Raw genomic sequence first — 26,532 nt, 5'->3', positions numbered from 1 at the left:
GCTGCTGTTCACTGCTGTGGGTGTGAGCTTTGTGCTAACTGGGTTAGCTGTTGAATGAGTCTGCTGCTGCAGCTGCAGTAACTCTTCAGCCCAGAGCTGCTGAAGCACCACACTTAAGTTACTTTTAGGTTTGGTGTTCGACCGACATTCACTCTGAAGCGAATCTCTGTCGAATATCCAACCCAAAAATGACTTTATTGCGGTTGTGGTCGTCGTCTTCACGTACAGGTAACGGCTGTTGTTAGCACTAACAGCTGCCACGATAGCCTGTTAGCTTCAGCGGCACTTTCTCCAGCGTTCACTGACTACACTATAGCCAAAAACACATAACTTACCCCACCTTTAATGTCCTGAACTTAACATTAGGGATTTCTCTAAATTTCCAAGAAACTCTGAGATGCTTTGCTCTTCCTTCACAGTTCTTCTGATGCATAAATCACCATTTCAACACAAAGGCTGTTTATAGATTTTTTGCGCACAATTAAAGCTGCAAACTGTTGCATTTACATGAAATGATGACATGGACTGATAAGCAGCGCTGCTGGTGACAAGAGTCACGTGTGTGGCAACAGTTAAAATGTGCCATCACAGCTAATTTGACAACCATGTGAGAACATTCATCACAATCCGAACAAAAAGCATGTTTAAAATAGTCCCGAAAAACAAATTGCAGTCGTTGTCTTCAGCTCTTACCTCCCTGCTGATGTGGTCAGACTGTGTGTTGTTGGTGGGAAGGTTCTGTGGACCCGCATGGATCCTCAATCACAAAATGAGACAGCCTGAAAAAGAAAAACACAATATAAGGCGACGCATTTTGTTTTCTAACTCAAAGGACTGTAATGCATTTTCACCCACACACCCTCTAATGAACTGTCTGGCCATTTGACACAGTAGGCTGCGTGTTCAGTCAGACTTGAGCATCAGACACTCACAAACAGAGCGTCTTCCAATGAAAGAGCTCTCTTCCAAAACACTACATCTGTGTTTCAGAAAGGAGAAAACAGGCTCATTATCGACCCTCGCTGTAACAGTGCCGTCTATTCTCTGTCATTCAAAGGCAAAACAAAAATCTTTTGTTAATACAGTGCGATTATTAGAGTCTGACCAATAAATCAGTTGGCTGATTTGGCTTGGCTGCATTTGGCTTATCACAGACTTACAGTATCAGTATATCAGGCATACGTGCTGTCTGACATGCTGAGAAGAAAACTGTAAGATAGAAAAAGATGCTTTAGAAATTACTCAACATTAAGACCACTGACAGGTGAATTATGATGCAATGCTCTGCAGGGAAAACCTTGGGTCCTGGCAATCATGAGGAAGTTCCCTGACACACACCACCCACCTAACAAACAGACCAAACAAACCACTGATGCCGCAATTTTTTTATTCCTTAATTTCTCCTATAAAATATCCAGTCAGACTCTGAAGATTTTAATTTAGAAACGTCTCCTTTATTGAACAGCATAACAGCTGCACAGCAGTCGTGGATCAGCGGTTAGGGTGTCGGACCCGTAACTGGTGGATCGCTGGTTCGATTCCCCGTCCCGGTGTCCATGGCTGAGGTACCCTTGAGCAAGGTACCTAACCCCCACTGCTCCCCGGGCGCTGCACGCGGTCGCCCACTGCCCCGGGTTTGCTGTGTGTGTGCACGTCACTTGGGTGGGTTAAATGCAGAGCACGAATTTCATTGGAGTGAGTTCCCTCCAATGACGAAATATGTCACTTTCACTTTCACTTTCTTTCACAAAGAGACCCTAAAAATACAAATAGGGTTGTTTTACCGTAATCTGTGTACATTTACATACATGTATGACTACTGTACTTGCTACTGTAATTATTATTATTATTATTATTTCCTTTGTGTGTGATTCTCTTTCTTGTTGCCAGATTAGACACACAAAGCGATCTGTGGAAAATTTCAGACCCGCGTGCCAAATGCAGCATCGGTTTGTGGTACCAAAGCCCTGCTTGGATTCCATCTTGGATTTGATGCACCTAAGATGTTGTGCTGTGTGTTCAGTTCGCTCTTAGAACAAGATGCTAAATTGCAGCAGTGAGAGGGAGAGTGTGTTTCTTGCGAGGCTGCAGCCTTGATTAAAAGCAGGATTGCGGTGCGAGCAGATGGCCGCGTGGACTTTGCTTGCTTGTTTAAAAGTAGGCAGTCCACCCACTATCCACATTTTTCACACTTTATTTTGACGAAGGGAAAGCTGAAAAGGGGACAGACTGTCGAAGGCCAAGAAAATAAGAAAACACACACTGCATTTTTCCAATGTGTACGTTTTTTTTTTCTCTTAAGAGCTTCTTCACTATTTTTTTTAAATCAAAGTATACATCTGATTGTTGGCTCATATTTATCTTCTCAGCTGCCTTAACCAGGAGGTCCCTAATGGTTTTGCCAGCTGGAGGGAAAATTTCCTGATATGAAAGGACTCAGACCTGAATAATGATGTCTGGACATTTATTAAGAAAACAGCTGATCAGCATTCAGTGCACAATCCTATACTCTTAAATAAAAAATATATCTTCGTTGACTCTGATAGACAAGGTAGGTAGATACGATAAGATAGGTGTGCAAAATGCAGGAGATCAAACGCCAAAGTCCAGACTTTAGGCAACAAGAACTCTGTGTTTAAGATTAGCCTTGGAAATTATTGTGCTCGTGTTGAAATACTGTAAAAGTAAAAAGGTCTCGTGCTTCAGGTCAGGTTTGACACTTTTAATATTTAAAGAAATCACCATCCACTGAAGATGTTGTTTTTGCTGACCTCCAGCGGTTTGCTTTCTCGCCTTGCTGCAGTGAGGTAGACGTGTACTCCTGGGTGTGTTCAGTACACCGTGACATCACTGCTGGGTGTGGTTACAGGTGCAAGAAAGCTGAGATCTGAAAGCTCAGATCTGAAAACACATGGAGACACCCAGAAGCACAAAACAAGACCGGAGAGAACGTGAGGTCTGAGCACGAGTGAATGAGTGAAATGGTTTTTACTCAGAGTGTGAGAGCAGATTTTTGGATGAGTCCACAGGAAACCAAGCCCCTGAGCTCAAAATCTGCTTTGCCCTTAAAAAAACAACAACAACAACTATGCCTACATGCTGTGAAATCTGTTTTTCTCCAGTTTTATACTCACTCTAAAGTTTTCACATAAACAAAATGACTCTGATTTGTAAGCCTATCTGCCTCAGCACAAGTTGTTTACAAGCTGCACTGTTTCGCCCTCGCATTGTTCCTGCCTGTTTATTGATCCGTGTGTGCGAGCTATTTCACCCGACTGCCTTACTGAAACTTTAATATGATGTCTTGAACCTGAAGAAAGGGGGTTCAGGTTTTTGAAAAGTCCAAGGTAGCTCACACAGAACAAGAAAACATCCGTTAACTGAATGTAAAAACAAGTCAGGGGCATCTCTTTTCACAACGCGCACGAATGAGGTCAGTCCAGGTGAAGCCATGTTCCTCCATTGATTCCTCATTTGAAATCTGTACCAATCACACCCCAGATGATGCAGGTAAAGACAAGCCGACAAATCAATGAAAAGGATGTTTAGGCCACAGGATAACAGAGGTGTGGGGAAAGGAGCTGACATGAGGCAGATGACCCTAATGTTCTGTATATTCAATCAAAGCCTGTGTTGAGGACTGTTCTGTGGGCCAGCTAACAAAGACAGAAATATCCTCTACAGTTGTCCTTTATGGAAAGGGAGTGATGGACATCCTCGCTGACGGTAAATTCAGACCGCAATAAATGTAATTTCTAGTTTTAACAGGTCCATTAATTCTTGTCCAGCACCTCTGCCGGTAGTAGTTTTGATGGGGGTCAGGAGGAGAGCTAACATTAATAACAACTGCCACATTACAACTAGATGTGGCTGGCGACAGCCTTCCCATTTGACAGCGTCCTCTTGGAAATAACATATGATGCCATTAGGCACCATTATAGGTCAAACCCCACGCAAACACAACCAGGCTGACTGAGAGCAACAGCAAATCACTCTAATCCAAGCACGAGATGAAGGCAGGTTATTCCCACATCGCTGAGGGGACGAGGATTTGTGTCACAAGCTGAGCTGCAGTTTACCAGTTTGAGTCATGATGAAAGCTGTGATAGAGCTCAGCTGTCATTCAGGAGGGCTGAGCCACAAATCTCTGATCACCTGCCTTCTACACCCACGAAACGCAGGGAGCGCACGCTTCAGTCAGCGTGGACGTGGTGACGGGATGCCTGCGGAAAGATCCGGCTCTTGTGCCAAGGTGGTTTTTCCATCACGAACAGGATCCACATGCATATACTTTTATATCAAATAATGGAAAAAGGAAGAAGTGTAAAATCTGACAAGCAGCCAGGGCTTATCTGTAGAGGATTATCTTATTTCTTTCTCTGCTACCTAATAGATCAGGATGATCATCGCTGATGCTGTTCCCCTCCTGGTCCCTCAAGCAGAGATTTGACTCATCCCCCTCTCATCCTCTTCCAACCCTGAGTCCCACTGAGGCTGCCTGTCAATACAGAGACACTAAAGGCTGCTCAGACTGTCAGAGACAAACATACTTTACACGGTCCCACTGTACAGCCTGCATGAGCACAAACTATCCCTCCACTGAGAGGACAAATTTAAAGTCTATTAAGAGGGGTGTGCTGGGGAAAGAGCAGAGACCCAAACTCTGCAAAAGTTGTTTGCTCATCCTCACAGAAGACAGAAAAGAAGAAGTGGCTAAAAGGAGAGAGAGGTGAAAATTACAGCCAGAGAGAGCTTACCTGCCCACAGCGCAGACACACAAACAGGTCTGCGTCTTCCCGCTCCACTCACCTAAATCACTTCCATGACTCACGCAGAGGGAAGATAACCGGCTCTCAGGGAAAGTGGAGTAAACACTCGTTGCAAAGGCAGGCAGGGCGCTCGCTCTCGCTGCAGCGCTGCTGTCTCTCATCCTCCGTCTCTTCCTCTGCTTTGATCCCTCGCTCCCTCTCTCTCTCTCCCTCTCTCTCCCTCTCTCTCTCTCCCTCTCTATCCAGTGGTGGCCCGCTCTCTCTCCATCTCTGCCACCCCCTCACTCTCCACCACAAGGTGTCACAAACGAAGTGTGTCTGCACCCACTGCCTCTTATTGGCTCTCACTTCCCTCTCTTCCTCTCTCTGCCTCCACCACCCTCCCCACCACCCCCCCCGGTCTGGATTGTGTGCCTTAAAGAGGCAAAACATCACACCACAGCTGCACGACTGAGAGCACATCCACACTCGGCCAGCTGAATTTAAAATCCTGTTTATCTGTTGTAAACAGGGTTTTCACGTCCATTATTTTTTTCTTCACCAAGGGTCCATACTGATTTAGATAAAGTAGGCAAAGGACCACAGCATTTTCAACCTGACCTTTGTTGTCGGGGCACAGTATGCCAGCCACCTCTACCATACACTTTTACAAAAATGAATCACCAGAGAAAGGCTTGCTCTGTTTGACGAGCTCATAGGACAGCATGTAGCTGACGTTCAATGGCGAATGGTGATGGAAGGTCGACTGGGTTGTAAAATTATTCTGCCTGGAAATTAAGCTGGAAGACAGTTTCAGGGCTTTTCTTGTTAGTGAGCTTGGTTGAAAAATGTCTCTTGATGTTGAATTCTTTGAACATGGCGATGGTCTTTGACATGTTAAACTGACTTTCAAGGTGCGACGAAATATTTAGATGTTGACTTGCCAACTGTGGACAAGGACACGGGAGAGTTTCCAGCCATTTTAAGGCAAACCTGATGCTTTTCTTCCCCCAACCAAGTGTTTTTTTTTAACCTTAACCCGAAAAGACCTTAAGCACACCATTCTCACAACATAAAACTGAAAATGAAAACATAAAGTTTCAACATACAGCACATTTATTCTGACGATTGGTTTGTGAGATGACCTTGAGGTTATTTTGTAATGTTTTACACTCACACTCATGTGTATAAAAGCAGAAATCTAAATGATAAATATAAGCTTGAACTGCCCTCACTGAGAGGATCTGAGGACGGCGGGTTTTCAGCCTTTAATGATCAGTTCAAACTGGGTCTGCGAAAGAGGGCCAGGAGTCAAGTTGCCAATTTGCAATTATAATTAGCCCTCAAGCCCCTTAAAATGTAGATTACATATATTCTCCACGCTGCCGTGTCCTCGTGTGATATTCGTCCTAATTCGGCATGAGAAACAGATTAACGGCAGAACGGCAGATGTGCTCGTGTTGAGGGCGTGAAGTGCTCTCGGTGTTGTTTGTGTTTATGTATCTGAAAATGCGCTGCAGCTGTTTTAAGATGTAAGCGTCCTAAATCATTCAGATCACAATACTTGCAATACTCCAGAAAGCATCAGCCTAATTCAAGTACAGCAGCTTTCACATGAAGAGGAAACTGAAGAGGAATCCTGGAACGGCTGCCCTGCTCTTATTGGGTACCCCAGCGTCCCTCGTAATCGTCTTATTGTCCTTCTGGTTAGTTTCTATTTGTGGGTTTTACATGACTCTCTGTCCATCCTAAGATCCATTAATGCACCGATGGGAAGGTTCAACATGCAGAACTTCATGGACGGTGGGCAGGATTTTACCAACTTTCTATTTTTTGTCTGAAAATAAAAGTGATAAATCAGATATAAAACTAACTGTCGGGAAGCTGGTGCTCTAACAAATGTTTGTAGATGTCGTAATGAAACATTATTGTAAAATCATTTGTGACTTCTAGCACTTGATGTGTGTGATTTTGGTGATTAATATTTTTTTCATCCTCCTAAAAGCACAGTCAGCTCCAGAGATGAATGATGTCTGGGGGAAAGATAGTGCTGGTGGTGCTGTACATTTATTACCTGCATGCATGCACTCACAGTGCTTTCTCAAAGAATACCTTGTGTTCTCAGATTTATTTCCTACCTTCTAAGCAGCCACTTGTTTCTATTAATTTCCAGCACTCAGAAAAATTACCTGCAGACTCTTACAATTAGCTTGATTGTTCAATGACAATCAAAAACAATCAGTCAACTTTAGTACAATATTTTCTTGTAGCTCTGACCCACTTGAAAATTGTGATTCATTCAAGGACACGCTAGCATCTTAATATTTGAGTCACCTGCAGAAACCCATTGCATTCACGGGCTTCCAGAAAATCAAACCCGGATGATAAGTCACACGAAGGTGTAGATGCTGCCGTCTTGCAGCCACCGCACAAAGACCCTGCAGGTGGTGCTCTGACTAAAAATAAAGCTGATAAGCACTCACTGAAATGGATTATGTGTCTAAAGCACATTTAGTTCACTGCTAGTTGATTTTCATATGTTTGTGAAATGAGTTGAAATGGCAGTGATGAAAACCAGTGAACAAAGGTATGAAAAAGTTACTGATTATGTAGAGTGAATGCAATTTGTAGTTAATGGGCTGAAATGTGCAACACCTTTTAATGGCCTTTTAACACAACTGACATTAGTCAGAACCCTTCAACTGATGGCACCAGAGCGATTTTATTGGGTTTTAAAAATATGACCTTGTTATAGAAACAGTCATAGTCCTATGTTAGAATGATATGTTTTTGAAGTGAAATAAAAATCTTAAAGTTCCATAACTTAAAATTAGTAACCTAGTTTCAATATTGTCAGTTTGTTAACAGTGTGGTCTGATTATATTTTTACACTGGTTTCATAACACCTTGCCCACAATGGCACATTTATGGAAATGATGACTAATATGTGTTCTCCTCAAAATTAAAGAAAAATTCAATGACAAAATCGGTTACCTTTGCAATGCAACATGTACAAGATGCAGTTCAACCAAAAATGAAAATCCCAAACTGATTTGAAAAGAACTTATTTACACCCATTTTCAAGATGAAATCTGCACTGCAGCCGGTAAGCTAAAAGTGTTAGCGTTCACCCTGTCTGAGGTGAATGCATGAGCTTCTACACACCAATGAGGAAAACTAAACAAGGTCAACGAGGACATGCAGTTTCTGCATACCTCCGTTTTTACTTGCTACCCTGAAGCTCTCACACAACAGAGAGAGCTGATGTTGTTCTACAGAGAGCTACGCCTGTACTCACATAATCTGTGGTTATGACAGTAACTGATAACACAAGGTGAACATAGAGTCTGCAATGAAGATTTCAGTTTTAAAAAGTCAATAAATAATTTCAAATCAGTTTGGGATCTCAGAGATTCTGGTGACTTGGATTACACTAGACGAGCTGTGGGGAGCCGTTTCATGTTTGTTTTCACTTGTTTGTGTTCATTTTAAAACAAGTCAAGTCTCCAGCTGCTTCAGTTGTTTGGAAAATGCTACAATGCTGTTTTGTTGCAAAGCTCCATACAAACTTCACCCGACCTTCCATCGGCATTGCGGCGAGTTGATAAAGACTATGAATTTTCATTTTTGGGTGAAGTGTTCCTTTAGGGAACAAATAATAATAATAATAACTGTTATTTAGGCAGTGCTGCTTGGTATCAACATCACTGTGAGTGTCAACATGGTGATTATATCAGGAGCCTAAAGCAACTGTCAATGTTCAGTCCACTCAAACAGAAAACAGGCTTCAGTGCCCAGCAGACCCATCAATGCCTCAATATTCACCACACACCTGCTAAAGACAATTATTTGCTGTATTTTGTCTTGGGAACTTAGCTGTTAATTCTAATTTCAACAGTCTTCTCTTGGGAGTGACTTCATTAAGGGCAAAAGTTCTTTGTCAGCTTCTCTGGGCAGAAAACAACCTGGAACCATTAGCAGCCATGATGATGAGTGACAGCCATCTGACTATTAATACAACTAGCGAATACAATTACACATCAGGGGCCTGGTGTGTACTCTAGATATTCATGTGTGCTCTGGAGACAAGCTAAGCTAACTCATGAATAGATGAATAAATCAATTAAAAATTGATGAGGCGATGCAAAGTCCTGCTCAAAGACATCTACGGGTGACTACTCTCTTGGCGTTGCACAGCATGACCTTCTTCTCTCTGAAATATGAATATGGATTTCCTGTCTGAGAAATCAACACTGAACGTGTCAGAACAAGTCTTAATTAACTGTTTTAAAAGTCCAAGTTCCTCTGAGAGCATGTGAGAGGTTGACAGATGACACTTTGGATCATCACAAATGCAGGAATGGAGGGAGGAGGGCGAGGGGAGAGAGAAAGAGATTGAATTTTCTCAAGCCTCAGCCTCATCTTGTCTCACTGATAACGGATGCAAATTACTATTTCCTCCATCTGGAACGCATTAAAGAGAAGATCTTATCATATTTTGCTGCCAAACAAAGTTATAACTATGACAACTTGGTGCACGGCAAGCCTCGCACATAGAGAATGAGTAACGGCTGCAACACGCAAGCGACAAAAACTCTGATCTGTTTGTAAAGTTTTTGTCTGATCCAAGAGCTTCCACAGCAGTTTGTTCCCAGTCTGAACATGTACTGTGCTGAAGTATAATTCTGAAGTACTTATACTTTACACTGGAATTTCTATTTCATGCGACTTTATACTTTTTACTTCACAACATTTATCTGACAGCTGGAGTTACAAGTTACTTTTCAGTGACGCATGTCAAACACAACACACTCTTAAAGAAATAAAGCGTAAAACTGTGTGTCTGGGCGAGGCTCTTTGTCAAGTTTACGATGAGTTCACATGTATCTCCACCGAAGGGAAATGTGGCTTCATTTTAAAGCACTTTAAAAACACTTCATAAAAAAGCAGAAAGTAGAGAACAGTCTAAAAAAAAATTAATTTAGTTTCATACAGCAGAACATTTTTCTTCAGTTCGACCGCAGTAATCATCCCTCCATCCCTCAGATTCATCTCCAGAGGGGGCTCGAAAAACTAACTAACCTAAAACTAAAACTAACTTGGCCTTGACTGTTCAGCTGTTAATTTGCTTACACATTGTTGCATCAGTGTTAACATCTACTAATGTAACATAAATGAATTAATCAGTTACATAGGTTATTTTTTGCAGATGAGTACTTACACCTGTATTTTATATTATGTAATATAATACTTCAAGTACATCTAGTGCAAAATACTGATGTACTTTTAATGCAGGACTTACTGGAGCATTTTTAAAGTCTGGTTTTTGTTAAGTGAAGGATCTGAGTACGTCTTCCACCTCTGAAAATAGCATTAATTCCTGATGCAATGAATGATTAATGCGGGACCTTGAGGTATGCAACGAGAGTGATGATTGTGCGAGGTAAAAAAGTCAATACTTTCCCTCATCTCCTCCATACATCATCAGATTTCCAATCACAGAGGGAATGTAGTGGATCATAGAGGCAGCGTTGAGAACTTTCCTTCATCTCCGGCGGCCGGCAGCAGTTTACATCACCACCGCGGTCGAACTCGAACTCCATCCATTCGCTTGTCAGAAAACTTTGAATTGGAATTGATTCCCCTTGCCGTAATTATTCATCTGTCTCGATTATTTATCGTTGTGACAGTAGAGTTGGCGCTTTTGTGTAGGATGTTTGGTTTGATTTTTGGGTGAAGAATTAGAATTCAGACCGAGGCCCTGAAACACACAGAGATCTGTCTGGAGAGGCAGCTGCAGGGACATCGGGCCGTTAAAATACATTTACATTCGTGATTCACTGCGTCTGGATTATCATCACCCCAAACTGATTCACAATGTACTGCATTTTATTAGTCATATTTAGACATTTTTCACCAATGCTGCAGCTAACAAAGACAGCTTAAATAAAACAAAGGATGTGACAAGTGAGTTTCTAAATGAAAAATTTGTCACGTTTTCTCATGGATGTCAAATCAGTGTTGGTGGTAAATGAGGTCAATTAAAGCTATAAATTCCTCAGTGTGTGTCATATTGACCGAGAAAGCCGAGTTCTCCTGCAGCAAAATGTGTTGCTCTTCCAACATCGGCGATGTTACGGGATGTTTCCCTTTTGATTTCGACTCTGGGCCTCAGAGTGGCCACGATACATGACAAAACTTCTTCTCTTTGCTGGTAAACTAGCTACGTTCCCAACCATCAAAATATGCCAAAATATGAATGAGGATGATATGATCAAGGATGCATTTTACCGTATGCACCGTTTTACTGGAGGCATGAAAGAGGATATGGCCAGTGGGGACTGAGCCCACCAGTTTCTGTTTTGTTGGCTGCAAGAACCAACACCAAAATCTTCCTCTACTCATACAATCTGACCGTGTCATGAATCAGACGGTTGACTTTGCGTTACGTGTTTTACCAAAAAAGGCTGTAGCTTGAGGATGGATGTGTTGCAGCTGTATGTAAATTTACATGGTAGATATGCCCTGAAGGTAACAACAAAGCTAAGTCTGAAAAAGACCTGATTGAAATGCAGGAAACCACTTGCTTGGCAATGCTGTGTAACTTTGATTAACACGCAGCAGCTTGCAATGCATTCTGGTACATGTAGGCACAGCTGGCTTGGGCCTGCGAGAATAACTTACTTCCTGATGGAGTCTGCTGATTCTTCATATGGGTGACAGGTGATTGAAAGGGAACAAAATGTGGTGCTGATTATGAAAACGCTCATCAACAAAGAAGTAAACAAACAAAAAAAAAAAAAAACACGACAAAGCTGACACAGCTATGATGGATTATGTCACTCGGGGGAAGTATGAGCAATCATCAAACGGCTGCCTCTGAATAGAAGATAATGAGATTAAATATTTCATGCTAAGAATGTAAAACAGGGTGTAGTCTGAAAGACTGGCACAAAAAGTAAACAAGGACATGGTGTCATGGAGGTGGAGCAGCCGACACAGTTCAGCAGTGCTGCAGATGAGGAGGAGGAAGAGGAAGACAAGTGAATCATCCTGATGGATGATGTGTGTGGACAATGGCACAGCAGATATCCCAACCATTCTCCCTCCAGACAAGCTCGCAGGAATGAGTGAGCGGATAAATGAATGAACGAGAATATGAATGAGTTACTTTTTGGATCCAAGAGGTGCTTTGGCATCTAAAACACACAGAGATGTCATTCAAAATGCTGGCAACCTCACTGCTTGCTTCCTCTTTCCAACGTCAGCTAACAGCCAAAGCTCTCGACTACTGGTACAACAAAAGCAACCCACAAACAGCGTAGGAAGTCTGTGAAACACAAAGTACAAACAAATTTTAGGAGGTCGTTGTACATGAGCAACATCAGTATCAAAACCACACCAGATATTCACCCCCTTCTGTTCATCTGATGGCAAACGAAGCACGTCAGTCTCGTGTCTGAATGCAACCTGCTCATTTATGTAGAAGTCACGACATCTTCAACGTGCTACAAGTCTGCCCAACCTGCATGAGCATACAAGACACTACAGCCATGACAAACAAACGTGATGGCGTAATGAGAGCGCAAGAGCAAATATGTCAAAGCAAATTACACAACCCTGCTCCTTAGACTTGACAACTGGGGCACATCTGAGGCACACACGGATCCTTTACCACGTTGCTGTGAAGGGTTTAACATGACCTGAGCCAGATGAAACTTACTGTGTGTAAACAAGTGCGACAAGTCAGGACATCCTACCGTCTTCTAACGTCACTGCGACTAATTTATTATCCATGCACAAAATCGATTTGATAAACTAGCAAACACCGTGAAAGAGAACAAAAGCAAAACTAAAAACTGTTTTCCCCTGAGACAAAAGAGGTTAAAAATGTGACCAAAGGCTCCTGTATTTCTCTCAAAACACCAGACAAACAGCATAAGAGCAAATGAGGAACTTCAAGAGAGTCCGGACTTAAAGAGTAATTCTGGTATATAAACATATGATGTGGATGAGGAGGAAAAGAAGACATTTAGCTGTCTCAAGATTGTCTTGTTTCTAAGGATGAACTGAAAATGCTAGAATCTTTGCATGCAGCTTCTGTGACTCAGAAAGTTCAGAAGGTATCGACTGGCTGGTGGCTTCGTTTACACGAGTCACAAGATAAGTCGGAGGGTTTGAGAGGATATTAAAGACAACAAAAAACATATTTAAATTTCATGCGTTTGCTGCACTGTGAATTAATGGATAGTTTTCACAATTCAAAACATCACTCTTAGGCTGATGGCAGACATAAATTGTAGAAACTGTGGCAGTACTTCTGAATAGCCACAAAGCGAAAGTTTTGGAACTATTGGTTTACACTTTGATTATTTCAAACTTGACTTTTTTCACTCAGCATTGTATGATCTGATCTGATCTAAACCAGTTTCAAGGCTGATAAAAATTTCTGTGTATTGATACTGAAGTTCTGCTTCAGGGGCTGAAGTGGGTTAAAAACATTTCAAAGAACTTGCTTTGAATTTATAAATGCTTTTCTCAAAACGTGCCCCATTAAACTGCTGTTTGTATGCTGAATTATAGATCGCTAACGCTACATTTGTTGTCTTAACAGCAGTTCTGAGCCGCTGTATGGATTTTATTTCTTCAGAGATATAAATATCAGAAAAGCACAAACTGATATCCAAACCTCATGAATGACTTTCTGATTAAAAGGTCAGATAGAGCCCTGTAATTTCAAGCTCCCAACTGTGTGCATGTTACTTTTATTACAGGTAATGGATAACAGTTCACTCTGTTACAACGCTCCCCCCTCTAAACTGCTAATTGCTGTACTTTCTACCTGCCTGCACTATAATTGCATGCTTGAAAGGCGTGAAGGGTATCTATTAATGTCAGCCTTGTCAGTGTAAAAGGTAAATGCAGAGCTGCAGCGAGCTGAAGGGAAACTCTGTCGCCCAATCAGCCGTCAAAGCTCCTGCTGCGTTGCCGCTCCGTCCCCACAGAGACGGAGGTCTGAATATTTCATAACTGATCATTTGAAAGGTTACAAGAACTGCCAGTGTGACTAAATATTCAGTGAACTTATGCTGGAAGGGGATGAAAGGCTGTGGCGTGGGCGAGACGTGGAGGACCGGCCCGAATCTCAGGGTCAGATTTTCTGAAATGAGATTAATTATTCAGTGAGGAATTCAAAACATCTTTAATAGATGTTAATAGCAAGGGTCAAGCAAAGTGTCGAAACCTTCAGGTAGGAACCTCAGGTTAAACTTGATACACAGCAGGGAGACAGATTTATTGGTTTTAATGCTGATAAGTCAGTCAACATCAATATTCTGCAAATTTTTTATTATGGATTAACTATTTAACTAATCTATCAAGCTATTTATCAGATTTATATCATGTTCATTGAATGCCCTTAGGTTTTGGATGTCAGGCAATATGAGAACGTCTCCGTGGGCTCAGGCAGACAGAAGAGCTTTAAAATATATTTCTGCGAACATTTGAGGCAGGAAATGAAATCTTGAGTCAATAATTGATCAGCACTGCTTAGTTTTACAGTTTGAGCTGAGTTTCATGAGCAGTGTGTGTGTGCGTTCACATGCTGCTTTCGCTTTGGTTTTTTGATTCTACTGAGTGAGGTCACGAACACAAGGGGCCGAAATGAGCTTCCTCTGAAGGGAGGCCGGGCTCAGCCTTAGAGATGCAGTGAGGAGCTCAGACATCCGGAGCCTCTTCTCCTTCGTGCTGAAAGGAGCCAGTTGAGGCGTTTTGGACAGCTGATTAGGATGCTTCCTGGGCGTGGATAAAGACATTTTATTTTGCTTTGGGGTGCTGGTGTTCCAGCGAGGCATCTAGTAACAGTGAATGTTGTATATCTCACCTCTAACACACCAAACCTGCGTCTAAATTTAACAATCTCTAACATCATATGCAACCTGCACCATTTTTAGCCTCAGTCTGACTGTGTGAATTCCTAGCAGTGTGATTTAAACACCAAAAGGCCGCTGCAGTCTCTGAGCCTGACGAGGAACAATACATGAATAGCAGGCAAAGCTGCATTGTAGCTTTAAAGATAGTTCACAATGCTTGTGGAGCATCAAGCTTGGTGCTCTTCCAGCATCTGACACTCCAGTCATACTTGACTCCAGTGTAATAACCTTAAACAAATAGAAAAATATCATGTTTTCTAACCATAATGCCGGCTGTCTCCTCGTCGAGTGACTCATTTATTTGAGGCTTTCCTCATAAAGTGAAAAGATAAAAGACAAACTCAATCTGGCTGCTGATGAATTTAAGCGCAACATGTCCTACTGCCACATCCTGATTTGCTTTTATGCGTTTTATGTTCCATCTGTAGCTTTGTGTTTTAGCTTTTGCGCCACAAATCACATACTTCTGACCTCTAATACTGCCCACCATTTTCTGAGATGTGATTTTGTTTCCAGAAACCCTGACTGGGTTGACGTAATGTTGCACGTAGATCCAAGTAGATTTAGAATGAATCCATCAGAAATATATATTGGGAAAACATTTTTAAATAGAAAAAAATAGTAGGAAAAAACCTAACAATTTTTTAGCAAGAAAATAGCTCCAACATACTACAGACAATGAACTTGTCTTACAATGAACTTCTCTACAAAGTCAAATCACACACTGCACTTTACTGCAAATGTTACTCAAACAGGAGTAGAGACTGTATTTACTGATAAACGTGTGTGGCTCTGAAGGGTATTGCCAGCAGCAAGTTTTTAGTCCATTCTGGACAACAATGGAGCTCCATGTCACAGAGGAATGAGTCATAACAGGCCGGATGCACACATTATACTCTGTGATAAGATAAGTTCACTGTTGGTTTGTCCACATTTAGAAAACAGCCAAACACACACAGGACATTTCACTTCAGGCCCAACACGTTCACCAAGTTCTGCTCTGATCAAACCTTCAGGGTCCTCCAGAGTCTTTTCACCAACATAAACCAACCCGTCTGCCCACACTGTTTTCCTGGAACAAAGCATGTGGCTCAGCCTCTTATCTGGTAATCAATGTGAAGAGACCACTCAACATAATTGATATAGGATGTGATGATGGGTTGTTTTTTTATACTCAAGCACACACACACACACAATGCAGGAGCACCAAGCACAGTGGAGACTGAAGAGGAGGGCATCGCTGTAGAGCATAAATCCATTTGCATATGAATAACAGCAAATAATGAATTCATCCTACTTGTTATTGTTAGATATGAAGCAATACATGTGTTCCCTTTTAAATGAAGCCATAATGAACAGCGGGTGTCTAATGCCATTGTTTGTAATGCATCACTGCTGTACTACAAACATTGCATCATAAAACACTTAGGCCTACTGTGTTATTTCTGCCTAAAACCATAACAAACACATGATAGCAATCCATACAACTTCAGCAACATGATTCGCTCGCCATGATCACTAATAACCAGTATCGGTATCTTTCTGTTTTATTCACTAAAGGATAATTGGGTTTTCTGGTTGTGTATAGCACTGACGATCATGATGAATATTTTATGTATACTGTCCACATGTGCAGCATCCAATCCAAGACGAAAAGTACGAGGAAAAAAACAAGCTGAAAACAAAAGGCCACATTTTGGAAGCAACGGATATCACGTCAGAAAAGCAAAACATCAGAGCTTGGGGACCTGAATGAAAAAGTCCCACAATAAGCAGCAGTAAGCTGAGAGAAAGCCGAACTCCCAGCGGCTTGTCTGACTCGCTCACATAACAGAGCAGTGATGGACGTGGCTTCTGTCTCTCCGGGTTTCCTCGACTCTTCTATGAATTATGGATGAAAAACATGGTCTGTTCGGAGGAAACCTTTCAGCACACACAGCCAAATGCTGTGTCTTTTAAACCACATTTTCATAGTGTAAAGACCACAATGTGGCTTCAACTAAGTGCTTGTCTGAAAACCACCTTTCCAACAGTGGAGCTGAAAGGACTTGAATGAATTTCACTAAACGTTCAATCCAACAATCATGTCCGCTTTACGCAGTGACTGGCCAGGTATGTGGAAAGAGTGAAAGTAGGAACTAGTGAATGTTGGAAAGTGTGCACCATCTTCCCTGTTGGTAACATTCATTATTTCTTGTCCCACTCTGTATTCTACCTCATTATTGAGTTTTACTCAATAAGTAATGAACAATTTTAAGGTTTGTTCAGAATGAAAGCAAATCAAATTTCCATTTCGCATTATTCCAACAAACCGCACCACCTGGAGTTTATTCAGTGCAAACAGTCAGTGTAGGATTACAGAGACAAGCTGGAAACTTATGTTCTGACTTTGTGTGTTTGTGTTCGGCTCAACTGCTAACTGGTCTCGAACTCACAAGGAACTCCAGTTCTGCCATTTCCCTCCAGTCTCTCCTCCTTTCTGTACTTTCATGAAATAAATTCATAATTCCCTGAGACAGGCACAAAAGTTTTGCCCAATCCGTGGACGTCTACACATCAGCTCCTGCACTTGCATCTGCATGCAAACATGCTGCCTCTAAAATTCACCGCCGTTGTTTCTTCTTCTTTGGATAAGTCTACATGCTGTTGTGGCATAGTGTTGCCCTCTACTGTTTGTTATTAATATTTTCTTATTTAGTCCAATAATTTACTGATAATAGATCAGCTTCTTCTTTTCTGTCCAATTATCCAGACGGGGCAGAACAAAAACAGTTTCTCCAGCTGCTCTGATGGTTTTCATCAATGGTGGTGATTCTTGATGTTGTTATTACACAGAAGATACTGAAAAAGGTACCGTTGGGTACCGAATTCCTTAAACTAGTATGCTCATTAGTTTAAAAGTGGACGGTGCCTGACCCAGCGTAGCTCATACACTCAAAAGCCATTGCATCCAGAGTTCACACACCTTTGAGTTGACATTGTGGCTGCTGAGACGTGAAGAAACATTAAGCAATTTATGGCACCACGCTGCCCCCTCCCCTCCACCCACATTATGAGCCAATGTCACCCCTCTTCCGTTCAGGGTAGGCCATCCACACCGATGCCATAACGAGCTGCTGTTTGTTTGGCTACAGGCTGTTTCATATGAGACATGATGCTGTCACTCAGACTTCATGGCAACAGCCCCGTTGGCAGCGAATCACCATCTGAGTCTCTCAGCATGTTTAATCAAAACCGAGTCCTACAACAATTTCAGTGTTACCTCCGGTGTAAAATTCCCTTATCCTGTTTATTTCTTCTTTTTATTACTGTTGTTAAACCTTTATTGATCCAGAACATGTTCTTATTTACACCACTGACTGGGAAGTTAACTGTGGGGGAGGATGTGCTACACATTATTCATTTGCCAATACCCACACTGACAATCATTACGTGCTGCTGGCCGCTTTGCTGCAGCAGTTGGGGGCTAAGTGCCATACTCAAGGGCACATAAATCATAGTTTCTAAAACTCAACCAGACATACTGCAGTGGTACAGGGAGATTTAATGTCTTTAATTAAAAGCTGAACATTTAGGCTTCTAACTAGGAAAAATGCTAGTATGTAAAGCACAAAATTCAATACTTTTGAAAGTATGTGAACCCAACTTACTTTTGTTTCAGGTGTAAACATGCTTTTGTAGTTTCTGTTTAATTTAAGTGTTGATGTCATTATTTCAACATTTCTACAAAAATATTCTGGACAAAAAGTTTCATTGTAATGACATCTATTGCTTTAAATGTTTTCTGCTGCCCACAGTTTCTGCCCAAATCCACGATGGCAAAGCGACTTAATCATGCCTGTTGTTACCTGGACACCTGACTGGTAGCTAAATATGTCACTCTGAAAGGTGACACGCAAATGCTGAAAAGTTTACTCAAAGATTAGATGTACCAGTATTTATATCCGTGTACTGTATACCTTAAGTGTAACTTGGTGTTTTGCAGTTCTTAGAGTACAAAGAATTTTAGTTCAAAGGTCCCCTGACAAGTTTTCTAAGCTTTCAACACCATCTCACAGTCTTCATTTGACAAATGATCAAATAATCTTCTGAGTGGGAACACCGGAGCAGAAGTCAAAGGTGAAAATATCAACTTGGAACAACAAATGTCTGACACAGACGTCATTAACATGTTTCAAAAAGATTGGGACAGGGGCAACAAAAGATTGAGGAAGCAGCAGAAGGAAAACACCTGTGTGGGACATTCCACAGGTAAACAGATTGACTGCTGACAGGTGACAGTATCACGACTGGATATGAAAGGGGCATCCTTGAAAGGCTCAGTGACTCATAAGCAATTATAAGTTGTGTCATGTATCTATGGTCATGTCTATTAGGTATCAAAGTGCATACTTCTTTTCAAAAAGAAGAAAAGTGTTTGGAGCATTTGATAGCTGGTCACTGACTAGAAACGAAGTGGTTCATATGATGTGCTATCCAAGCAATCAAAAGTGTTCATGCCTGATTGAACAGTCACACTCAAAGGTGGAGAGAAAAGATGGTATCGACAGCTGGGAACAAGACACTGTTTAAAAATGGGGATAATGGCACATATTTCCCTGCAGGTATTCATGACATTGAACTCTGTTGTTCACATTGTTAATGGAAGAAATCCTTGCGTCAAGAGTCAATAAAGATGGCTAGACAGAAATTCAAGTCTTTGCTCCTCTCTCACCTCCACACAGTTGACAAATCAAGGCGAGACGTGGGTGGAAATGTCGGATTGCTGCTTTCTGAAAGTTACAGAAATGGTCAGACACAACTCCCCGAATCTGTTGTCAGAAAGGTGTGTGTGTGAGAGAGAGAGGTTCTAAAGCTATTCTGTCTGATAAGCAGAGGTTTAAAGGTTTGCTTTAAAAATTGTTCACTCTTCAAATGGCCCTGTAAGAGATTATAAAGAACATACTATTTCTTTGCACAAGTGTAAATTTAAAAAACCAAACTAAATAATAAGGGACATTTTCATCACCCAGCAGCCAAGGTGTTGAAGTGAAGAACTGAAGCAAGAACTGGACTGAATATTTCTCTTTAAACTATACATGGGATGAAGAGGCCAAAGAGCATCTGACTGAATTTATTCATTTCAGATGTTCTAACGGGCAGACAGTTGATAGACTGTTGCCCTCCTGAAGTCTACAGCTGTGACATTTCTTTGGAAGGACACGTCACTCCTGGTCCGCTGTAGCCGCTCCGTGTCCTTGAGACCACCACTGTGCAATGAAGCAACAAAGTGCTTTATTAGACATCCCCTGATAGATCTGGTGTGAGGTAGAATTCATGCCCTCAGTGAGAGGGATAATGTTTGGCCGGGGCTCAAGAGGGAGGCTCCACCGGGCATCTATCACTGAGGGTGACTGAGTGTCAAATAAAAAAGCAGTGCTGGGTAATTTTACAGGATGAAAGTCAATACAGTCGATACAGGCAATCATCTAAGGGACGCCTCTCGCCTTTCCTCAAGCTTCTCATTGGTGCAACAGTCCTGGGCCAAATGGTTTTAACAAGCTCAGAGGAGAAAGGGATGTGGATGTACAGCAATGGTGAGAAAGATTTGGGAAAAATTAGGCTTAAGGTATACGACATTGACATCTGAGTTTGCTGCTTTCTGCTTTTGTGATGTGTCTATAGCTTTGCTGTCTATTTTGTTGTGTACTTGCATTATCCCAAACGCTTCCAACAATCCTGAAACCCTGTGAAACACATGATTTTATTCAGGGAAACCATGCGTTTCAATTGATTGCTTGTTTGCTTTGTTTTCAAGTCAGAGATGTGATGCCAATAAAATATTTAAAATTAACAAATGAGCAACTGGAAATGGAGAATATCTGGCATTTTGCCCAAAGAATAACTAATGATTCATTGATTATAAAAATAACTGCTGATTTTCTGTCACAAATCCAAGCGACTTGAAATTCACACTATGAGTGATATTTTCTTTTCACACAGACAGACTGAAAAGTAATATTTATCATCTGAATTATAAAAGTGAAACATAACTATACAAAATGTTTTTCACATTTCAGTGACGTGTTGTCTGGAAACTCTAAATTCCACTCTTATCACGGCCAAAACAACCAGTGCTGGTTTGAGTTTCACTCTAAAGATGACAGGGATAAGGAAGCCAGGACGCACTTTCATGTTTCCAATACTGAGTGGGCAAAACAAGAAGGAAAAAGGGAGCAAACCAGCTTTTGATTTATATTCAAATGAGAAGTATACATGGGAAATTGGATTTCTCTTTCATTTCAGAGAATGAATTTCCTGGTGGCAGATCGTATTGTACCATCTCACAGCATTGATATCCCGCTCTAAGCGTTTCTGAGCTATTCTTCATTACAAAGACTCACAGGAACTTTTACACCTGCTCGCCACAGAATGCAATGACAATTTCCATTTCTCTTCCAATGTTCAAACAACAGCCCCAAGGCCATTTAAGACATTTTTCACCCATTTTAATTTACACATGAAAGGCCATAATATATCAAAGCACTTCTGCTTTAAATTCAAGAGTAAACTTGTCTCTGCCTTGTGTCCCTTATGTCAACAAACCCTGCTAATTATGTGCCTCAAAGCAAGCCAGCAGGAGGACAGTCCTTTTGTAGGTGTAACTGAGTTTGGTGTGTTTATGAATAGACAGATAGACAGACAGACAGATAGATAGATAGATAGATAGAACCAATGAAAAATTCAACAAAGTACACCATTCTAATCAGACTGCACAGACTCATGGGGAAAAAACAGCACTCAGCCCAGAGAGGAGCCACTCTATATTAGCAAGGCAAAACACTTTAATGCCTAATTCTGATTTGGTCTCCGAGTTTGGTACATGTTTTGTTCAGGCGATACACCGAGCCTCCAGGCTGTTGTGGCATCATAATTAACAGAAGCAGGAGGAGGGAATTCTCAGTAAAACTCAGTCTGTAAAAGCATTAACAAACCATTTAGCCTGAGGATGTTGGAGTACTGGCCTAACAAAATAGAAAAGTGCTGAACACCAAGATGTTGGTTTGTCAGGCCAACGGTCCAAAATTGAAACACATTTCAGTTATAATCATATATAACAAAGACAAGCAGCAAATTCTCATAATTTAAGAAGAAGGTGGAAGCAACAAATACTTGGCAATTTTGCATTAAAGCAGCTGAAACAACTAATCAACTATTAAAACAGCTGTCAGTTGCTCTTTATGGCCAGCGTAAATAAAATCACATTCTCAGATTGAGACGAGGCTTCCTGAAGCTCTAGTTGAAGTAACAGAAATTAAAACAGATTGGCCTGTTAGGCGACTGAAGACTGTTTTATATTGTATTTTAAGGTTCAATTCTTGACAGCAATGCTGCCCAAGGGCCCTTCAGGACAGCAGTTCTCACATACCCTCCGAAACAGCACTATTTTTAACCTTAAAATGTGTGTGTCAAGAAGCCTCAGACTGTGTTAACTCTGGCGCCACCTAGAGAAATTATACAAGGCCATTGAGAAATGCTGTGGAATGATAACCATTTTACTCTCTTTAAAAGTTAATATTATTTTGTTTAATGCCACAACTGACCAATGATTAGGTAGTAAAGATGTTTGTGTTGGCCCAAATTAAAAAACTAAAGTATGTCCTGGTTACTTTTCTATTATGAATAGTTTACATTAAAATTGCTAACATGGTGTTTTGTGGATCAGAAAATTCAAGTTTGTTGAGACCTGGACAGGCAAAACAAAAACTATCTGCACAGATAGATACTTCCAGAGCAGAGAGGTTCCTTTCTTATTTAGGTGAACTGGTCCTTTAAACTTAAAGCGGAAAACACACGTTAAAAGTGAAGCTAAATTGATCAGTTTTCTTAAAGAGAAACAAGATAAGATCAAGTCTTTCAGAGGTGACACTCTTTTATTCAACAGCTCTGAGGACTTGCGAGTCTTTGGTTCACGTGACAATCGGATATCAGACAACATAAAGCTGCAGCTCAGTGATCTGAAAAAGGACAACTTGTTAGAATGTTTCCTGTCCACCTCTGCAACCATCTTCTGAGCCAATGAGCACCGGGGTCTCGGCTCAGTCCTCTGTTTCGCTTTCTTCGCTCATTTGCATGCAAACAGGCTTGACAGAACTGCTACAGCAAATATATCAAAATAAATTAAAGTTCTATCATCACAAAACTGAAGTCCGCAAGTTTCTGAGAGTATTGAAATCATCTTCTGTCCACGAAGACAAATTTCATTTAATTTCAACGTACAGTACTTGCACGTGGCTTGTGTAATCCAAAGTCAAATATCCATCTTGGTCCTCTCCACGAATCTCTTCATCATAATATCCCAAAATGGGACGACGACACTGTTCAGAGAATTAAAATCTGTCGATCTGCATACAGACAGTTCGTGGAAGGAAGCTCCAAACAGTGAGCGAGGCATATGGCGCGGGAGCGAGATGAATATCATAATCACAGGCAACAAATATTTGCAATATTGAGTGCAAGATCCAAAATCAATCCACTGCCAGTTCTTGATGAGCTCTGATATTTCAGGAAGCATGCGCAAACCTTCAGGGCTGCAGAATATTGAGATACTTTTGTGTCGCTCACAGTCATTTGAGTCTCCCTGCAGAGAGGGTAGAAGTAATAACCCCTAGGCTCTCTGCAGCTGGGGTGCATTTGATCACAGCACTTATTAAGCTGGTGATTGCTCATGTAGAGCTGCTCAGTGGGCAGAGACACAAAGTTGTGATTAAACTCAGGTATGAGTGTGTGTGTGCTCAGTAGATGAGATAAGTAAGAACAACGCTGCATGAAACTTGCTGCATTTAGTAAAAATAATAACAAGAACTGATTGTGACCTGAAGACCTGACCAGAGCAGTCTCATACGTTTATACCTCAGTTCTACTTCTGCTATGAAAACAAAAACTTAACCGGATTAAGACCCATGTAAAGACTTGATATCCCTACAGCTGGACAGACCTGCACTTCCTCGTGGACAGAGGACTGGATGGACACTTGGGTAAGAAGCAGCTGTGTGGGCTTTAAGGAGGCTACTTGGTGGCAGAATCCCCATCAGGCCTCATACTGAAGGGCTCCAGGCGCTCGCTCTCGGGCAGCATGTTGTTGAGACGCTCCATCAGCGGCACCGTCTGGTCGATGCCCATCTGGATGCGTCTCAGGATCATGGACATCTCGTTGACTTTCTGGATCTGCTCAGCATACTTGGCATAGCGCTTCTGGCGCTCCTGCATTATGCTGAACAAGGTTTCCACTGACAAGTCCATCTAGAAGGAAACAGGCGAGTTAGAGAGAGTTTTGATGACACTTTCAATCATCTCGAAGTAAACTAGAGGAAAATAGCTTAGAAGACTTATAAAATTCTGCTTCAACACTAAAAATGAATATCATTATAAACTGGGGAAAAAATACAAAATGTACAGTACACACAATAGTTTGGGCATTTTTCAAGGGCTTTATGAAATAAGCAAAAACATTAAAAAGATTTTTATGTAATAAAAATGAGGTCGTCATAACTTAAGAGTCTGAAGTCTTGCACATTTGTCAGTTTGGCAAATTGCCACGTAAACTGATTCTCTGTCGATATACGAATCATTACTAGTAGTTAATTCTTACCTCTTTGATCCTCTTGACGAGGGCGTTCTGGTCGAAGGCCACAGCCTCAGCACACTGGTGTAGGTGGTCCTGGTATCGGATGCAGAGCTGCAGAACCTGGGCAGCATCCAGCCTTTCCAGACACACACTGCTGGGTGATGTCTGACCACTCAGCACTCCTGTGGAGAGCACAAATGACTTCCATGGACATGTCGGAACAGAGTAACACTTGACAACAGTGCAGAACTTGGTAATTATTGTAATTAGCTTTGTACGGGACCTGACAGATCTACCGCTTCTGCTATTTCAGGAGTGTGCCTACACAGGAACTTGGCTCATTATCCACTTTCTAACACAGTGCTAATGGGTTGCAGCAATATTAGCTTCATTGCACAGAACTTGAAAATAGACTGCTGGGGATTGGCTGTAAATAGGTGAAACACACAGTATCTTCCTTTAAGCTAAACTGAGAGAAGTCAGATCTGTTCACTCTACTGATTGCTCCTAATAAATCTCATTTAACAAAGCAACATGTCAACCTCAAAAACATCTTTGTCTGATGTCAGCACTACAGAGATCATTCAGTACAGTGTGAATATATTTTCTCTGGCTTCTGTTTCCAGTTTTCCATATCTTAATCTAACACTAGTAGAGGTTATTCTTAGATATGTGCATGCTCTGCATAAGACTGAAATGGTGCCCCAATTTGTGGTCTTATTCTTTACAAATACACATTCATGTAGGTGCAACTGAAATGGTGCCCCAAATTTGTGGTCTTATTCCTTACAAATACACATACTTGCACCTACCCATTCATGTAGGTGCAACTGTTGGTCTTTATGAAATATCTCTTAAAGATGCAATCAAGATCCATATCAGCAGCTGGGAGACTTGAGAGTTACCTTTCAACAGTGGCTGAAATGTGGGTATTTCTTGCAGTTTTATGACATCCGGGTCATTGTGGATATTTCGCATTGACTGAGTCCCCTGGGCCACGACCACAATATCATCCATCTTTGCCTTCTGCTTTGCTGGAGACGGCACCACTGGCAACGACAAAAATTCAGTCAAAAACAATAAAGAGCTTGAATCAAGTGATGGGAGACCTCTGCTAAAACACTTTTCTAAACATCTGAAACATTGCTTTGAGCCAATATTTTAGACTAAATCCATCTGTGCCTTCTAAATACACAACTACTGTACTTCTGTAAAAATCTTAAGAATTTTCATTGGTTATTTTAGGAAGTATGGTTCAACGCTTCCATCTCAGAGAGAAACATTGCACATTAATAGACTATGCTTTTTTTGATGGATGTATGCAAGAGCTACATTAGATATTTCATATGAAAGCATGCTCAACTAACAAAATGGGTTATCAGTATTCTATGAATTTTACTGAATGTTGCTGCTGATAGACGGTGTAGTGTTTAAGTGCAGGACATGAACGGGATGGTAGCTTTGCATTAAGGTGTTGCTACAGTTGCTTGAGGTGAATGACGCCTATGAAGAGGATACCTGCTGTAACATAAATGCTAACGTTATTTTGGGTTACTACTATGAAGAAATACAAAACAACAAAATTAGAAAATCACCACAGCAGGCACTAACACTCACCCGATGAACTGTAGTCGGAGTGTTTGTGCTCCGCATCTCCGCTCTGCTCGGCTCCCATGGTGCCAACGTTTCGTTAGCTAGCTAGCACTCAGCTTTTGTCAACGGTCCCATAAGACTTTATATAACGTTAACGGGTAAACCGTCCACAGACATCCAAACTGACAACCACACAAGCATGTCCACGCGAAGGGAAACAAAAATTAGCACCGACCTTGTTAGTTCTGCAAATTTAGCCGAGTAAAAGCTAACCGAATTAGCCAAGTATCAGACGTTCCTGTTTGTTTACGAGCTAACAGGCTACCAGACGGTCGTTTCAAACTAAGCCTCGACTGCTATCTCGACAGAAACGTGATAACGCACGTAATTTGTTAGTTGGTCTATTCTAATATCAACATTAGATACTACAGAAATGACTCAGTACTGTCACTACACCTCATCGCGACACTTCCGTAAATACTGATCACGGGGTTGTTCCCACCAGTATTCCGTCAGCTCGTTACCGCCCCCTACTGATAGTGCGGTCTAACATAAGCAAGAGGCGAGATCAGAAGACCTCCACTTCTGTTTATCCTGCTGTTGTAAAAACTAAATTAGTTTAATAAACTAGTTATTAACAGTACTTGCACTA

The 26,532-nt window shown here is 41.4% G+C and overlaps 2 protein-coding genes across 4 annotated transcripts in view; both read right to left on the bottom strand.

Moving 5' to 3' along the window:
- LOC124062595 (alpha-1,3-mannosyl-glycoprotein 4-beta-N-acetylglucosaminyltransferase C-like) overlaps positions 1-23,698 on the bottom strand; it is a 49,440-nt gene extending 25,742 nt beyond the window's left edge. Inside the window, exons 1-2 of one of the 2 annotated variants that reach the window (XM_046395494.1) lie at positions 23,658-23,698; positions 694-779 (exon numbers count right to left, since the gene is read on the bottom strand). The gene's annotated coding sequence lies outside the window, so the exon portion shown is untranslated. Of the gene's footprint in view, positions 1-693; positions 780-4,809; positions 4,968-23,657 lie in introns of those variants that run through there. The other variant, XM_046395493.1, reaches the window with a different exon arrangement.
- Positions 693-26,522, bottom strand: borcs5 (BLOC-1 related complex subunit 5). 2 transcript variants are annotated; one of them, XR_006843952.1, is made up of 5 exons: positions 25,905-26,522; positions 25,193-25,336; positions 24,312-24,469; positions 23,658-23,962; positions 693-779 (listed from the first exon to the last, which is right to left on the bottom strand). XR_006843952.1 is itself a non-coding variant. In XM_046395497.1 (4 exons), the coding sequence occupies exons 1-4, from the start codon at positions 25,960-25,962 to the stop codon at positions 23,729-23,731; spliced, it is 594 nt and encodes a 197-aa protein (XP_046251453.1). In that variant the 5' UTR covers positions 25,963-26,522; the 3' UTR covers positions 22,575-23,728. The 2 variants fall into 2 exon arrangements, 1 of the variants encoding a protein (XP_046251453.1); XM_046395497.1 differs by lacking the exon at positions 693-779 and having other exon boundaries at positions 22,575-23,962.
- Between the last annotated feature and the right edge of the window lie 10 nt (positions 26,523-26,532).

This window comes from Scatophagus argus, chromosome 7, assembly GCF_020382885.2.
Source record: "Scatophagus argus isolate fScaArg1 chromosome 7, fScaArg1.pri, whole genome shotgun sequence".
Lineage (NCBI taxonomy): Eukaryota > Metazoa > Chordata > Actinopteri > Scatophagidae > Scatophagus > Scatophagus argus.
Note: the sequence above shows the minus strand (reverse complement) of the source record. Positions and strands in the feature narration are given on the sequence as shown.

Coding starts and splice junctions, on each gene's coding strand:
- borcs5 (XM_046395497.1), bottom strand. CDS start 25,962: ATGGGAGCCGAGCAGAGCGGAGATGCGGAGCACAAACACTCCGACTAC. Junction 24,470..25,192: donor ATTTCAGCCACTGTTGAAAG/GTAACTCTCAAG, acceptor TGCTCTCCACAG/GAGTGCTGAGTGGTCAGACA. Junction 23,963..24,311: donor TCGTCAAGAGGATCAAAGAG/GTAAGAATTAAC, acceptor GTTTCCTTCTAG/ATGGACTTGTCAGTGGAAAC.